This window comes from Labrus mixtus, chromosome 3 (assembly GCF_963584025.1).
Source record: "Labrus mixtus chromosome 3, fLabMix1.1, whole genome shotgun sequence".
Lineage (NCBI taxonomy): Eukaryota > Metazoa > Chordata > Actinopteri > Labriformes > Labridae > Labrus > Labrus mixtus.
In genome coordinates this window covers 5,714,102-5,731,879 of record NC_083614.1, presented here as the reverse complement: position 1 = coordinate 5,731,879, position 17,778 = coordinate 5,714,102, and the positions used below count along the sequence as shown (strand labels likewise).

Sequence of the window (17,778 nt, the reverse complement as noted above, 5' to 3'; positions counted from 1 at the left end):
CAGAATATATAGAGCACTGAGCAGCCAGACAGTGACAGACGCAGACTCTCTCTCTCTCTCTCTCTCTCTCTGCATGAGTCAGTCTGTCTGTGAGCTCCTCCCCTCCACAATAAAGGCCCCTGGCCTGTCTGAAACCAATCCCTTTCAGAATAAAAGCTCAGCCCTATACTGTGCTGCGGCTGCTGACCAAGGAACTTCCCTCAGGGAGTCAAGCTACAAAAATAACAACAGCTTAAAGAGTCCATTTAAGAAGGAGAAGGAGTGAATGTGAGACACCTAAAGTTTACCTGATTGATTATCCTTGTGCTTTAGTGTCCACATTTATATTGTCTCCAAAATCATTACAAAGACAATATGGTTGAAGAGAGAGAATGGAAGATAGACTGAAGGAATTCATCACCTGAACTTTTCTTTTGGTTTCAAGTGACACAAATGAAATGTGTCCATTGTAAGGTAACAGTTGAACCAACGCCTTATCTGGGAAATAAAATCCAAATCCTGTGGACACACAGAAACATTACCTTCACAGTGACCATTATCTTTGAACAAAGCTTAGAAACATTATAGTGGAATGATATAGTCAATGGAGACAAAGCCCCAGTGTCACTATAGGTGTAAAAAAAGAACTGGTAGAGGTAGACGTAGCATTATGGTTTCAAAAGGTAAGCCAAAGCTAAATAACCTCAACCTGTATTTTGTTTCTAATAACAAGGAGGGGATTACTCTACTAGTTTCAAAAAGGAGCCTGATTTTCATAGCAACGTAAATAAAATAAAATAAAACATCTTCCAAAAAGAATGATGTTCATATTTAAATTTTTAATTGTTATTATAGTGTCATGAGTTGTTCTGTTTAGTTTTGTTTTTCACACTTTAGATGTATTTATCTTTTAGGTCTCATTCCTCCCTAGTGTTGGTTTTTCCCTTGTGTGTTTCCTAGTTTAGTCTTCAGTGTTTCCTGTGTTATTTTGTCATTTCATATCTTGTGTCCCTCTATGTTCTAGTGTGTCTTGATGTGTCATTCTTGATGTTAAACAGTGTCTTCAGTGTTTCATGTATTTATGTCATAGTTGTCCTCAGTGTTTCTAGTCTTGTGTTCATTCCTTCCTCTGTGTGTTTCCCTCCAGTGTGATTTCCCTCATTGTCTTCACCTGTGTCATTAGTCTCACCTATGTTTGATTACCCCTGTGTCTATTTAGTCTCTGTGTTTCTTGCCCTCAGTGTCTGTTCATTGTTGTTTGTCTTTGTCAGATGTTAGTTTTCCTCGTGCTCCCTATTGATTCCTCGTGGCTTCCTGTTTTGACCCTTTTTGGGCTTTTTCAGTTTGAAAATTTTCATTGGAAGTTTTGGTTGCCTTTTTGTTTTAATTAAATCGTCTTTTGTTATTCTGCACTTGGGTCCACCTCTCCTTGTTTTCAGACAACCTTGACACATAGTCCTCTTCAGAGTCAAATGGACAATGAAGAAGGGTGTACTTTAGGGTATGGCTAACAGTTACAAGCTAACAGGTACAAAAAAATGTTAAGTATTCAGTCATACTAGAAATATCGGTACTTTACAAGTCGGCTGTTAAATTTAGATAAAGGTAAGTAGTGTTTACAGTCTGTTTTTCTCGCTAGTCCAATGTGATATCCCTGACATATATCAGCAGACTTACTGTATGTATATATGTCTGTTTCATAAAGAACAAGATGGAGACACCTTAGAAATGCAAAACTCAAGGAGTCAAAATGTTACACCATCCAGTGGGTGACATCAGTAGAGTGTATGGTGCAAACATCCCCCGTCACAACCACAGAGATCTGGTTCCATTCACTGAAATATGTTTGCAAATATTCAGTTTCTCAATAAAAGAATTGTTGTGGGATGAAACAAAACCCTTTTTTGGGAATTCATCACCCCTCTTTTTTGTGTGTAATGTCCTATTTTTAGAGTCAGTGTGCGTTTTCCAAGCTACTGATGAGTCACAGCGTGTTGATGGGACAGAGGGGAGGCCGTGGATCCGGTCCAGAGAGGTGATTTATCTGAGTGAGGGGGGAAAAAACATCAAATAGAGTTATGAGGAGAGGGTCTTCCTATGTCTAGAGGGGGCGAGTCATTCCCTGAGTGTTGACTCACAGACACTCTGAGTGGAGTCAGAGTGAATCTTCTCTGCGCTCTTGGTGACAGCAGTGTTATGAGATTAGTGTGTGTGTACATTGTTACACCCTCTAATTAACATCCACAAGTGGAAGTGGTCCGACCGGGGAGTGTGTCTAAACGGAAACCCAAGCTGATGCCACACATGCAGCCACACAGACCACTCGCACCAACAGCTGGGGTCAGGATCTTATCAGAGATGATTGACCTCATCCGGAAACAATGTGATCCTCCGAGTTTGTCTGTGTGTGTGTGTGTGTGTGTGTGTGTGTGTGTGTATGTACGGTAACTTGTATTTATCTGGTGTGTTTCTCTGTATTTAACATACCAGGGTGATCCTTCCTGAGAAGCACAGTCTGCTTTCTATGAGGGGATCACTGAGGACGGTTTAGTTTCCATGCTGTCAACTCCCAAACACACACCCTGCCTGCTCTCTTGCTCCCCTCATCTCTCTGTTGTGTGTCTTTTCATCGCTCCCCCTCCCTCTCTTTCTAACCGGCCTCCCTCCTGTCTATGTTATGAAGGTCAGCGCCGAAAAACTCTCTTCCTTATTTGGAAAGTTTCTCCATTCCATGCAGGTCACTCTAGCACCAGCGACCAATCCAGTAGGCTAGTTGGTCTGGTTTTAGCCAATCCTGTGTCTCCCATGTCCTTTTAAGGACTGCCCATCTCTGAGTCTGGAGGATGATGTGAAATGTTCTGCTTTCCTGCTTCCTTGTGTCCTTAAAGATTTAATTTTGCTTCTTATTTTGTTGTACTAGCTCCTTCTCTCCCATGATTCTGCCCTATTATTTCATTTAACAAAAAAAACCTCACAGATGCAAAAGTAATCTTCAGGGAACTAATCCACAGCTTCACTTCCAACGTTAATCAGACCGTGTGATGAGGACAAGCACAAGCCAGCTACACCATGTGCGTTTCTGTACCATGCATGTGTTTCACTCTCCATAAAAACACGAGCAACACCTCGACAAGAAAGTGATTGTTAATACTTCATTAGCGAGTTCATGACTTGCACCTTGTAAACACAAACACACTGCTGAGAGGAAGCTCTGAGTCACCGCACAGATATGCGACAAATTCTGGCAGCCACTAACTCTTTGCTTAAGCATGCAGAAAGGATATAGACATTGCTTCCATTTCAACACGACAGGTCTAAAAAAAAATCCTTAAAAGTATTCTAAAACAGAGTAGAAGGGACGGAAAGCTAAATCCGGTCACTTTCTTTAGCTCCACACTGTAAACACAAGTTCTGTGTGTATGACAGCGGGAGACTGATGAGGGCTGTTAGCAACGAGGAGTTTGTTGCCTTCAGTTTGCATGCTGTTGCCCTGACAACACCCTCACTGGGGTTAGAGAGGTTTGGAGCTACTGCAGAAATCATTTAATCACAGCGGTATGGCAATTCTGTCAAAGGTAAAGGTCAAGCTGCATGTAATTCGGTCCACATTAAAGTGGATTATGCCGTTACTCAGATTTATCACTGCTGTGTTTAAGTATTCAGAGCCTGGAAACACACGTGGTGTCACACAGTTTTCTCGAGCTCCTGTATGGTTTTCACTCTGCACTCTGCTGTACAGAAAAATAAAGAAAAAGTGGTTGGCCTGTAGTTCCTCGAGTGGCCACTTGAGTCTTGCTCCATATGTTCAGCCCAAGAGACAAACCCTGGTGTTGAAAAATGCCTCCGATGTAGAAGTGCAAAAAACTGCAGTTCATCAATTGTCCACTTGAGGCTCTCTCCACGGCTGTCCCGTTAACGCCCATGTTAAAATGCCCATTTTTACAGCAGAAATAAACATGTTTAACCTGGTTCAAAAAATAATTTTGTATCAATAGCTCCTTTCTTTATTGCTACACATTGTCATTGTATGATTGTTTGGATAAATCAACCTTTTGGATATATTAATGCAAAGAGTTACGCATCACATTTGCAATAATTAGTGGCACAGCTGAGTTGACTGAGAGGTGGATTCGTTTTAGGTTGATTTTAATAGTGACCGCCAACATAGGTCTTCAAAACTCTTTATACGGTCTACAGTCAACAGTCCAGTCCCATGGAGCCACATGTTAACATGTCAAGCTTTATAGCAGAAATGATCTTGCTTACATTAATGTTTATATTCTTTTCACATATCATCTAGACTAAAACAAATAGTCTATCTGCTCTGTAATTCACTCAATCATGAATTTTATAACTCTTCCCTTGATGTAAGCAAATGTAGATTAGAGCTTTATTCACTTGGGATGAAACATAGATTCAAAACTCCAATGTAGGAGAAAGAGTTGAGGCTCTGCTGACTACATACAGGAGGTGTTTAGTTTTCTTGAAATTACATACTGTATACAGTTTTGGTTCTTGGCTTTTTGCTAACAGCTGATGTGGATTACCCAGGTTCTCTCTCTCTCTCACACAAATCAACATAAAAAAAACTTTAACCTAAATCCTTTTAGAGCTTGAACATGAAAACATTTTAGTGAGAGAAAACGATAAAGTGAGGTCTTGTCGAGTGCCGATGTGTGCCTGTTTTTCATCATCCAAACATACTTAGTAAAAAACGAACACAGGGCTGCATAAAAAAAATGAAAAAGTTCAACTGACACATTAAAAGCACTTTGTGGAATGAAATCCGTGCAAGAGAACAATTTGGACTGTCAGAGTTGATTCCCGGTCTTATGAAAGAGAGATTAAGTTTGTGGAATGGTTTGAGGATAATTGTTGCCTCTGTTACTTATGCTTGGTGTGTAGCGCCCACCCACACATCATCCTAGACTATAATAGAATGCTTTGCCCCCTATTATCACATATCAGTATGGTCACACCTAAAGCATGTTGCACTTACTTCACACTTTTTCACTGTGTCCTCTTTTGTCTTGTAGTGTGTTACAGTGTCAGTGGAGGTGTTTCTTAGAAGTCCAAAACTGGCCTTAATGTGTCACTGCAGCATGGGTTAACCTCTCTCAACATGGAGGCACATGAGTGATTTTGCTTTACAAGTAAAGTGTTGTTTTATTAGCAAAGCTACTGTACAAACATCTGTAAAAACTAGCAAAAGAGTTAAATAATTAATAGTTTTGACTCATAGCTGGTTCTCTATAATGTTATATTATATAATATAAAATATAAAATATAAAATATAAAATATAAATATAAAATATAAAATATAAAAATAAAATATAAATATAAAAAAAAAATATATATACAGTATATATATATATATATATATACAAAATATATATATATACAAAAATCTCTCTTTGTGTCTCTGTCTGTAACTTTGTGTTTATGCCCTGACTGTCTTGGCCAGATCTCCCTTGGAAAAGAGGTTCTTAATCTCAAGTCTGACCAACCTGGTTAAATAAAGGTTAAATTAAATAAATTAAAAGTCAATTTAACATATCCATCATGATGTCATTCATTGATCTGTGGGTTCCCTTTTTAAAGCCTCAAGTGTGGGATTTTAAGTGCTGCTTCCTTGTTTCTTTGGAGCAGGAAGTGACAATATTTGGAAAACAGTGTGGAGATGCGTAATGTGACGTGTATTCTTCCTGACTGATCAATGTGTTAGCTACTTAATCAAAGTTTCCACACTTGAAGCATATACCCTTCTTTATCAAATATTTGTCTCTAAACAGCCCCATCATTTATACAACCCATTTTGCCCTTTTCTTCTTTTTGCAACCAGAGGAGTCACGACCTGCTAATAAATGCAGGCATGTTTTTGCTTCCATTTCAACTAGAGGATATGTTCACTCCTTATTGACAGTCTATGGTAAAAACACACAGCACATCAAATGTTATATCCTCTTCTGCATTACACCAAAATGAAAGTGAGAAATGCAAAACATTCTTGTGAAATGTCACACCGCACAATCATGAACCTGGATCAATACAGAAGAGCCAACACTGGATCGTAGAAGCACTGAAAACTCATCCATCAGCACACACTCTCAAACATGTGCAAGCATTTGCATGAGCACATACATACAAAAATCTAGATTTACTATCTCCAGGTGTTATCAGTGTTTCACAAAGTCACATGTGCACAGCTGAACATAGATACAGGGTTGTGTTGTTAAATCAGAATGAAGCATAACTCTGTCCAACACTGCAAAACCTTATGTTGAGATGCAGCATCTCATCCAGTTGAATTACGGCAGTCATAAAATGTCCTCTCTGCCTGTAGGTAGGTAGTAGATAGCAATTGGTCCAAATATGGTCTTTGCCGAAGATGGCGGTGAGCCAAATGCAAAACTGAGGCCTCAAGATGGTCGTCCACAAACCAATGTGTGACATCATGGTGGCCACTTCTATTTCACAGTCTATGGTTGCACCCTAAGATAAATGTATGTTTCCTACATTAGAAAATAGTTTTTGCTTACTATGCCCTGCTTTACAAAATGCATAAAATGTTGAGTTTTAAAGGAACATACGATGAGATGGAGCTGCCAATTTGTAACCCATCTATTCTCCACTATATGGTTAAACTCTTGCTTTCTCTGCAAACCTGCGACTTGGATCAGATCCATCTGGCCAATCTGAGCCTCTCCCCTGAGAATTTCCTTTGATTCTTGTCCTGACATCTGACATCAACGCTGGGCATCAAAACCCAAATACCTACCAACCCTTTTCCCCTCTGCCTTCAGCGGAGAAAAACAGCAGCTCTATTTTCACAGTTCAGGTCTCCTGCAGTCTCTCCTGCCTGCCAAGTCACATAATGACTTCCTCCATCTCATCAGCCCAGTGTTATTGAAGCAAAAACCATGTCTTACATAGGCTTTCCACAAGGTTTATTTCTATGATTTCCAACCATTTCTTCTAGATTTGTGAATATGAACACATCTTTCCAATAGCTATATACACTGGTGTTAGGAATGTTATGTTCTTTATAAACCTGTCCCTTTTTAAATATTAACAGATGCTTTAAAACCTGGAATATTTTTGAGCACGAGTTGGAGCTGAAATCTGAAATATTCAGAAATGACTGAAGCTGACTGATATGGGATTTGTGAGACATATACCAATTTAAGAAGTGACAAAGTAATGAACTAATTTCTGAAAAGATTATAACCTCAAATGACGTTAGAACTTTTCTACATGGGCTGTGCATACATTTTCGCACCAGCACAACTATACAAAGCTACTCAAACGGCTGCTTTTTTCAACAAATAACCCCACTAAAGAAAGATTGAATGAAATAACTAAAATAACAGAAATGTGGTGTCGTTCAGCTGTGATCTTAAGATCAATGTACTGCATTGATCTCTTGGTTTGGGGTATTATTAACTATTGAGACAAAGCAGGTCTTGCTTTAAAAATTGGTGACAGCATTCATATTTACCCCTATCATCATTTTCTGCATTATATATGTTTGACAAAATATTTAGAAAAAAACATTTGGTTCAACCCTAATTCTCTTTCTTAATAAAGGCAAGACAATCAGGTCTTGAGCTAGGTGATCTGCTAACTCTGAGAATAAAACTCCTTACTCCTGATCCGCTACTTTCTGTCAATAAAGTCTAACAATTTAACAACTAAGTTTTTTTATGATACTGCCTTAGTTTTAAAAATAGTTTTCACCAGCTTTTCAACAGATTGGGTATGTTAGAAAGTTTTGGTGCTTATTAAACTGAGCTCCTGTAAAATATATTAAAAAGCAATGAAGTCACAAACCCAGAGTGTTTTCAAAGGATGAAGGCTTTACTGTGCTCTGCTCTACAGCACCATGTGGCTCAAAGAGAAGAGGCAATATATCTGAGTGTCTGTACGGGATGTGCCACACGACCAACAGGATACGATGAACTCAATGATAAGCTCAGAGTGCTCAGTCTCTGTTCACACATTTCACCTGAGGAAGCAGAGACTAGCAGTAAGCGTGACCTTTGGTTAATGGCAGGGCTGTTTTTTTTGACTGTGTAATTTAAAGAGGACAGGACAGGGGAGGGGTGACTTGTGCTATCTCATTACTTGACAGTTGGAAGCTGATTGTTTTGGGGAGTAAATTCACTTGTTATTGCTGACACATTCTGAGCAGAGCAGCTTAACTACCTCATTTTTTCTATCATAGAAGTCTGATCTAGAAACAGAAGTGAGGTCATTTATCAATCTCTTTGTTGACATATGTACATTTTAAAGTAAACATCTATCTTGATCTTGATCAAATCTGCTAGACTCAATATAAACAGGGTTTCTGTTTCTGTGGTAAAGCCCAGTAACCACACCAGATGTTTTCATCCACAACAAACTGGCATATGGCAATTGTAAACGATCAGCTGATTTCACTTTATTCTCGTCCAACCACCACTCTTTTTAATCCTTAAATGTAATAAAAGTGAAGTTAATTACACAACCATGTCAGATGTGTGCCTCCACATCATTTCTACTGTTGTGTCTGTGTTTGTTTCCATGAGAGCTTGATTAATGAGGCTGCATGTGGCGCCACTCAAATCACATCCAGAGCATCACCCTCACAGCCAAATATTTACCTGTAATTTTCTGTCTCCTCCTCTATACCCACAGCTCTGGAAGCACAGAATTAAAAAGTCATAACATTTTCTGTACACAGAACATGCAATACTGTGGCATCCATCGGCAGGAGTTAAATCCACTTCACATGCAGCGGACATAAGACTGTGCAATGCAAGAGACGGGCTCCAGTTTACATTTAACAAACTCTGTTCATGATCTATGACGACAACTATTGTGCCACTTTAAAGGGGAATACTGCTTACGTTGTCAAACTCTGGTAAAGTAATTCTATTAGATTAGAATTACTTTATCAGAGTTTGACAACTTTTAAAGTAAAAAGTTCTCCATCTGCTTGAGTTTAGCCTTAAATATATGCAAATTCTTAGAGTGCAAATTAAAAAAAGAGCAAGAACATTTAAAAAGAGGCTTCTCTGCAAGGCTGAACTGAGCTAAATGCTAATGTCCCTGAGGCTAAAGAGTTGGTGTTTAGCAGGTATTATGTCTACCTTTTTTTTTAATTTACTATCTTATATGCTAAGATTTGCCTTATCAAAGCAAACAATATGTTTGCCTGACAACAATTTAACCTCTAACAGACAATAATGTCGGGCTGCCGAGGAAGCCACTGGAACTGGGATATTGGGCCAAGACTTCCTCCTCCGTCTGCTACTAGTCGTTTACAGTTCAATTAACAAATCAGATTGGATTTGTATTTTTGACCAATGGATTCCACCAATTTTGCAATCTATAGGGATTATTTTTCTAAATTCAACCGAAGCCTGCTCAACCTTGTTGGTCAATACTACTCAGACTTCAAACCAAACCAAAAACCTTGTTTCTTGCCCAAAGATTTCTGATCCGCGTATGGTGATTAGGTGCAAATACATAACACATAATTGTTCCTACCAATAGACCATTGAATAAACTCTCCAGTAAATTCTTTATCACAATTTTAGTTAATGCAAATCTACCCTCAGAGTAGACAAACTTGTGCCCTCCTCTAAGAGGCCTGGACCCCAGGTTGGGAACAATGTTTAAGATCTTGATATATTTAATTAAATGGGGTTGACCTTTAGATGATTATTTTAAGAGTAGCCCAGATGTGTGGTATTCTTCTTCTGGGAATCATGAATGTCTGTACAGTATTACATGATGATCCATAAGATGATTGCTGGGATATTTCAGTCCAGACCAAAATGGAGGACAGCCCAATCGACCAAATGTCAGGCAATCCAACATCTCCAGCATGACGATAGAGCTAAATAAAGAGAAGCGAAGATAATATACAGCTCAAGTGAAAGCACTTAATTATATATTTTTCATGGTCTTCTGTGGTCTTCTGCCCATTAGCACTGGTTTTAAGTGCTAATCAATTGGCACTCCTTGAAGCATACAATGGAATCATATAGAGGATAAATATAAGGGATACAGAAGCAAATAATGTAAATGCATCTTCTCAGGTTTTAGTCTAGAAGAGGATCATCCACCCCTTCTGTCTTTCTCTTTCTCCTTATTCCTTCTGATTGCTCCCCGCTGTATTCCTTGGTTATAAAGAAAATACTCAAAAAAGAAAAAAAAAGAAATCCACCTACAATTTAGAAAGAAAATGCATGCTTGTCTGCAGCAGACATCTCAAAACACAGGACTATTGAAAATAAAGCCATTCAAATGCCCTACTCTCTTATAATAACAGTGACATCCTACCTGATCCCTATAGAGCTCACAGAAAAGGTGCTCAGGAAAGAAAACAACACATGATGGCTCTGTCCTGGGCTGGGCATGCATGTCCAGGGTCAGACAGAAACAATAGGAGCCATCTAGCAAAAGCCACGCAGATCTGTTTACAGCCACAGACAGACGGACGGACGGCAGCTGGCAGACTCGCCCTGGCAAACACGATGCCACATTGACACCTACATAAAGGCAGGGGAATGCTTTTGTTTAATCAGGATATGGGATTCCCCAGTTAACCCTTTTCACAAACCTGCCGCACTATCATTTCAAACCTGTCTCACTTTCACCGGCCCTCCCTGGCGACTAGCCTCCCCTCGGGGCACAGACACACACGGACACACAGGTACTCACAGCCTCGGTTTAGGCTTGGTAGGCAGTGGGGGTCCTTCTTTCCCAGGGGGTGGAGACAGCTTGCCTGGGGATGGAGGTGCGTCTGGTGACACCTTGACTGGACTTTGGACTTGGACTGGGACATCTGTCATTGGGTCAAACTGTGGTAGAGGGGGAGGAGGGGGTGGAGGTGGGGGAGGAGGTGGGGTAGATGCCTTGGGTGGACTTGGTGGAGCCGGTGGATATGTGGGTTGGCCATTCTGTGTGGATCCCTTTCCTTTATCCTCACCCTCTGAGCTCATCTGCACTGGAGGCACGGTGGAAACACTGGGCCAGATCTCCAGCTCCCTGATTTGGAAAGACTCATTCCTGTTAGGAGGCAGCGTCCTGGGTGGCAGCTCCAGGAGGCTGATTTCTGTGGGTGGGGGAGGTGGGGGGAAGGCTGCTGCATCCTCAAACCCTGAGCTATCTCCAGACATCCCATTACTGGATGAGTCCTCAGATGCTTCAAGACACAAACGGAAAAAAATAGATTCTTTGACTTTAATGTTTAGTTTTTCCTTCTGGCTACCACATAGATGCTGATTAGACAGACAACAATGAACCCAGCTGATCTAAAGCAGCAGCTGGGTCCAGTCAGGCTGATGAAATTCTTGTTTATTCAGCCTTTCCTTTGTGGTGAGTCCTGTCCTGTACTGTACACGCAGTTTTTGTTTTTGGAATTACACAAGGAAATACTTGTTCACTTCTGTATTCACAAAGAGCTTCTCATCAGCTCACACCATCCACTCATACGAAACAATAATACCTTCAAAACAAGATGGTCATCTCATTGAGACTTACTACTTTTATGACTCCAAACTACACAACTTTTGGGAAATTAGGGTTAGGGTTACCATCAGATGTAAGAGTTTTTTCAGAGAAAATATTTGTTGTAAGTTTTTTCTAGATATCCTTTATATATATAGATATATATATATCTCTATATATATATCAGTTTTTTTATAATAATTGTGGGGATTGAACTTCAAAAAAACCATGTGATGATAAAGGGGAGTAAAGCTGTAGAAAAGTAACAAGTGTATTCAGGGACATCACATTAAGGACCTTTTTAAAACAAAGAGTTGCTTTATTTACAACTCTACCATTTGTTATTAGAGCGTGAAAATGTTTTGTTTCACATGCTCCAAAAGTGTTAAAACCTTCTCAATATGCCAAAAGTTTTCAAATATGCCATTCAGAAACATAATTATAGAAGTAAAATTGGTTATCAATTCCCTGATGTATTATGAATATTAACTGTCTGATATTGTTGTTGTTTTTGGTTTATGTGGTGGCTTAGACAAAATGCTAGTTTGCCTAGCATGTTATAACATGCTTGCTTGACATGATGTAGTGACCTAGAGGCTTGTTGTGGTAGCTTTGGTAAACTGTGCAGTCATTGTTTTGGTGTGTCCAGCAGCATGTTCATGTGAAAGCAACAGGCTAGTTAGCTTGATATGTTGTCACTAATATTGACCAAAAAGTTAAAAAAAACTTGCAAAATGGGGCTGTTAAGAGTTTTTCTATGCAGTGAGCCAAATTCAACAAAACAACATTAATTGAGAAAGTGCAGACTATGTGACACTGTTAACCTGCCTGCACTCTTAGACTCTTAGAATTTAGTAGAACTATTGTGATTATCGATTGACAATTGGGTTGGCAAATGGCAATGTCTTTTCTCTCTGTGGGAACGCACCTGCAGTGACGGTGAGTTGGGCTGTGCTCTTCAAAGAGCCGTACGGGTTGGAGGCTGAGCAGCAGAACAGGCCTCCATCCTCTGGAAAGGCCTCGGCTATCACCAGGGTACATATCTCCTCTAGAAAAACAAAAAAAATCCCAGCTATCAACACACCTTTAATAAGATCCTAAAAGCTGAATTTAAAAGTGCAAAATAACAGACTTGACTTTCATGATCGGTAATCTGTACCGGCGTGGAATGAGGTGACATGCTGAAACTTGATTTGTTGTGTAATAACAGGTAATGAGATATTAGACTGTTTTTTTTTCTCACAGGCATGTTATATTATGACGGACATTCCATCCAGACTAGTGAATCACTATTCAGACTCAGACACACAGAGAGCAGCAGGGAGAGACAAACAAGCACGGACGTAATCTCTCATGAAGAACAGACAGACAGACACATAAAAAAGCTGAGGCACAGATGTTCAGGGACGTCTGAGTGTGACTCACAGCCTGAAAGTAACACCAGAAATGACCCCTGAGTCACACAGGTGCGAAACAATCTGACATAAATGAACACGTGTTTCATTGTTTATCTGTCATTTTTCTATGTGTGTGATGTGTCTTAGGGTTTCTCAGACTTTCCCAAGGACTCCCTCTGTTTCTTGAATATGAGTGTTCTGTGAGACACCACAGTGAGTGAAAGGTTGCAGCTGATAAAGAAACCATCAAACAGCCTCCAGACAAAGCTGATTATCATTACTAATTGGATGTACTGACTGTGGTTAGGGACATAAAAGCAGTTTTGTAATAACAAAGCATGCATTTAGTAGGAACTGAGCCAACAAACCTGGTTCAGCCGCAGATCGGGGCTCTGATTCATTATAGATTATTGGAAGAAAGGAAGAAAGAACATAAATATTTTGGTTATTAACATCCTATAGTTAACTGCTACAGTGTACTCAGTTACAAATGGTTTCAAGACGAGTTAAGAGAAATGTCTAACTTTTCTGAAGAATCCGAAAATCAGGAGAATCCAGGATCTCCTCTCCTTGGCGGTACCATCTGACCTGGAGAGGAGGGCTTCCTCTGACCCTGCACTCCAGAACCACCACCTGGCCCTCAGATGCATGGGCATCCTGCAACAGCTGCATAGAAGGAGGGACAACGTTACAGAGAGGTCAAGAGGTAAGTCAATAATAATGATGAGTAAATGAGAAGATCCAGAAACGGGTAATGAAAGGGATATGCTTCAAAGTTACAGCATGAAATAGATGACAAAGATCATTAAAGATTACACTCTGTCATTGAACACCGATTAAGGATTCGAGAGGCCAGTGGACAATAACACCTTAAAACAGTCACTATCTCATTTTATCACAGTTGGCTGCTGCTGTCCCTTATGGCAAGGGACGTTTATTTACAGAGCACAATTCATACAAGAGCAACTCAAAGTGATATACAAACAGAGCATTAAAAACTTCATAAAGCAAAAATAAGTAAAAATATAACACCAAAAATTATTGATTTTCCCAACTTTAAATTGCTGAAGAGGGAAAAGGCTGATTCTCCTCTCCTGTACATTTGTGGGCTGTTGTTAAAACCACAACATCTTGTTTTTCCTTTATTGTAAGTGACAATGTTCAAACATAAACAATAAAAAATTGATCGCAAAAAAAAAGAGAAAGAGAACGAGGGGGAAAGGCAATACATATTACAAACACTGTCAGGACTTACAACGGCCACACCTGATGAATTTCTAAATACTTTTAAATTTAATGATAGAAATTGCAAAACTTTAACTCCTCTCTGTTTTTGTTATAGGATCAATCTCAGAACTAAAAAAAAAACACATCAAAAAGCTTCTGATGGAGAAGAAGCTCCTAGCACTGTGTTGTCTCTTCTGCTTGTTAACGGGGCGAGAAATGTGCCGGGTGTTATCCTTCAACAAGTGGCTTTCAGTGTCAGTGTAAAAGAATGTACCTCTTTCTCTCTGTGACATAGTGACTACGGCATTGGGTATATTTTGGGAACACCAGGGGTGGAATGTATTGGTCTGACATTGTATGTGTGTATTTGTGTGGGTGAGTGTTGTATGGCTGACATCAGTGGAGGCGACCATCCTCTCATTGAGATGATTAAAGCCCACAGCAGCTTTTAAAGGAGGTGAAGACAAACAAATGTTTCTTTTGTAATGAAGAGGAAAATGATTTAGGGCCTGACTGCCTCAATGAGAGTGAAAGAGACCTGACCCTTGTGGGTTTGGCAGGGCCGTTTGAAGCTCTGCCTCAGCCCGCCTCAGTCTCGCCATCACAAGACCCACAGCCTGAGGGAGAGGGAGTCGGGGGCTGTTTGGGGAGTGATGAAGAGTCTGAGCTGGAGGAGGAGCTCTCATCAAAGTGTATGTTTTATCTGACCCCCACTGCTGTAAGCCACAGCAATGCAAACTGTTATTATGGGAAGGCAGAGACACAATAAATCTGTATCATGTTCTGCATATGTGCATGTATGTGTTGCCTACATGATGTACTGTGTTTAAGTAGGTTTGTATCTGGGACTGGGCTTAAGTGTGCAGGAAAAGTTAATGATACAGCTTCAGGGAGGGTTTGTTTTGTTATGTCTCTGTGACAAAACGCTAAAAAAGAAAATGTTTTTCAAGTCTGTGTGAAACCTGACTGGCTTGCAAAGAGCGATGACATCAACCTTAACAACGAACAACTTTAATAAATACAAACTTTGCATGCATATACCGTTAACTGTAACCAATTTGGGATTTAAGCAATAATCAAATAAAAGCAATTGCACCAAAGAGCAACGTTACAAAATTGTTTGAAGTAACATTTAAATAGTTAGATAAATCCCTTAAAGGAGTAACTGTAATCATAAACATTCACATAATTGTAATCACATAGTTTTCTGCCACTTTATTACTTAAATACTTAGCATAATCTGCTTCAGTGCCAAAAGGCTTATGTTGGTTTACTGCAAGCTTTTTCTGTTCTTGAAACTTCATTTTCTATTTTAATTCTAGCTAAAGAATTTTCTTGTAAATAAAACATCTGACATTTTCCTTGATTGTATAGTTTTTCTTAATTGATTTTTAGAAAGTTCATGAAGTTCTTACTGCCCTAAATATCTATTATTGACCTCAATAATACTTTTAAAGCTAATTTAGAGTCAAACTCTGCAGCCAGGTTACAACATCTATTGGAAATCTTCCCAGATGACAAGATCCAGTTAGAGCAGTTTATTCATAGTTTTTTTTTAAATGACATGTCAGCAAAGTGGGGTATGTGTAGTATGCATCCTCACCTTAGTGAATAACGGCGGACCTGACACCTCACCACCACACAGTGACAGTGACAAAGGGCTTTGCATCTGGAAGAAAAATAAAACTCAGTGAGTGTATACAGAAAGGCATCTCTTTGTGTCTTTGAAGAAAACTTTTTTTTTGTAGATTTACTGTCACGTAGGCGGTGGGTACTTACCCGCTGCGGGGGCTGAGACAGGGACTGGACCAGGGTGGAGCGGAGAGGAAGGACCTCTGTGGTTTTGGGTGATGATGAGCGTATTGTCAGGGACATTGAAGTCATCTTCTTCTGAACTCTAAGAAGAAGAAGACAAGGAATAAATCAGAAAACACTCATAAAAAAAATATCTTTGCTATTTCATGTGTCTGTATGCTTTTAGTTAAAATATGAATGTTGAATCAAAGTATAATTTCACCAGGTTCCCGTCCTTCCCGGATCAGCCCCCCGAATGTATCATGAACTCAGTGCTCCTACCTGATCCATTAAAAAAAGGGTCTATATCTAAGATTTATAACATTCTGTCACAAATGGACTGTACAGCCACACTTGAACATCTAAAAGAGGCTTGGCAGGAGGACCTTGAAGTGGAAATCTCAGGAAACCAATGGACTAAGGCTCAGGATCGTGTGCACTCTTCATCTGTACGTACCAGACATGGACTGATACAATTCAAAATTTTACACAGGCTTCATCTATCAAAGTTGAAACTTTCGAAAATGTTCCCTGCTGTAAACCCACTCTGTGATCGTTGTGGACAGGTACCGGCCTCACTGGCACATATGTTCTGGACTTGTCCAAGCATCGCCAACTACTGGATCAAGATATTCCAAAGTTTGTCTGAGATTTTCCAGAAACATATCAATCCAGACCCAGTTCTTGCAATGTTTGGGGTTGGGTCAGCTGCTATGGAGCTCTCTTTATCAAACAACCAGAAGAATGTGATATGCTTTGTAACACTGTTAGCAAGAAGATTAATTCTGCTGAACTGGAAACAAAAAAATCCTCCAGTTTGTCAAGCTTTAATGAATGATGTAATGAAGCATTTGCAGTTAGAAAAAATAAAATTTACCCTGAGAGGAAGGATAAATATGTTTTACTCAATATGGCAGCCATTTATAGACTACTATAACAAAAACAACCCCAGGAAAAAATAAAAATTTAGTAAAATCCAGAGCACTAGACATCCTCCAAGTTGTATTATTATTACTATTTAAATCTTTTTATCTTATTATTTTGGTATTATATTTGTGTTTTACTGATTTTTTTTATATCTTGTATTTTTAGTTATTTATTTATTTAGATTTCTGTGTTGGTTTGAGGTATGAATATTCATGTCTCGGATTGTTTTTTTTTTTTTGTTGTATCTGTATTTGAAAAAAGAAAAAACCCCAATAAAGAGAAGTTGAAAAAAAAAAAAAAAAAAAGTATAATTTCACCACAGCAATTAAGATGGTATCAGGGACCTTGGCTTTAGTGTGTAAACAAAAAGGGGATCAGGAAGTTGTCCAGATGGAGGCAGATTTAAACAACAGATTATGATCAAAAACATCCAGAAAATTGCAAACCCCTGAGAGAGTTACTCAAAGATTGATTGCAGAACTGTCCTTAATAATGCGTAATCCGTAATAATGTTCAAAACATAAATAACAGCAGTACATCTCAAATTCAAAGTTAAGGAGGACAAAACACTACATTTCTCTAGTTTATTTGGCTCACATCAGCACAGACAAATGCTAACATGTTTCAGCACAAGGCTTCTTCTTCTTCAGTGCGTTTGTTAAAATGAATGTATAAGTTCCATTTAATAAGATGCACAAGAGCAGAGTAACTATACAGCTGGAAGCTGGGTCCATGTGAGCAAAATAAACCAGTGAAATGTCAATGTTTTGTCCTCCTTTACAAGTTTTTGGCAGACTAATTGCTAAATAAAAAAAACTGTGCTTCTTTGGTACATGGCCCAATCTTCTTTATATGAAGAAGGACAAATAATTCAAGAGAAAGGGCAGTAAAAACTGAGAGTGAAAGCAGGAATTGTTTAAAAATGTTTAGCATAAAGGATTGAAGTACGGGGGGA

General features: G+C 39.2%; 1 protein-coding gene across 5 annotated transcripts in view; it reads right to left on the bottom strand.

Annotated features, from left to right (window-relative positions):
* palld (palladin, cytoskeletal associated protein) overlaps positions 1-17,778 on the bottom strand; it is a 69,559-nt gene that overhangs the window by 19,060 nt on the left and 32,721 nt on the right. For 4 of the 5 annotated variants that reach the window (XM_061029347.1, XM_061029375.1, XM_061029366.1 and 1 more), the window contains 7 exons: positions 15,882-15,999; positions 15,706-15,771; positions 13,400-13,541; positions 13,244-13,267; positions 12,407-12,526; positions 10,690-11,173; positions 8,622-8,657 (listed from right to left, as the gene is read on the bottom strand). In XM_061029347.1, the coding sequence (XP_060885330.1) occupies positions 8,622-8,657; positions 10,690-11,173; positions 12,407-12,526; positions 13,244-13,267; positions 13,400-13,541; positions 15,706-15,771; positions 15,882-15,999 (990 nt within the window). The remainder of the gene's footprint in view (positions 1-8,621; positions 8,658-10,689; positions 11,174-12,406; positions 12,527-13,243; positions 13,268-13,399; positions 13,542-15,705; positions 15,772-15,881; positions 16,000-17,778) is intronic. The other variant, XM_061029356.1, reaches the window with a different exon arrangement.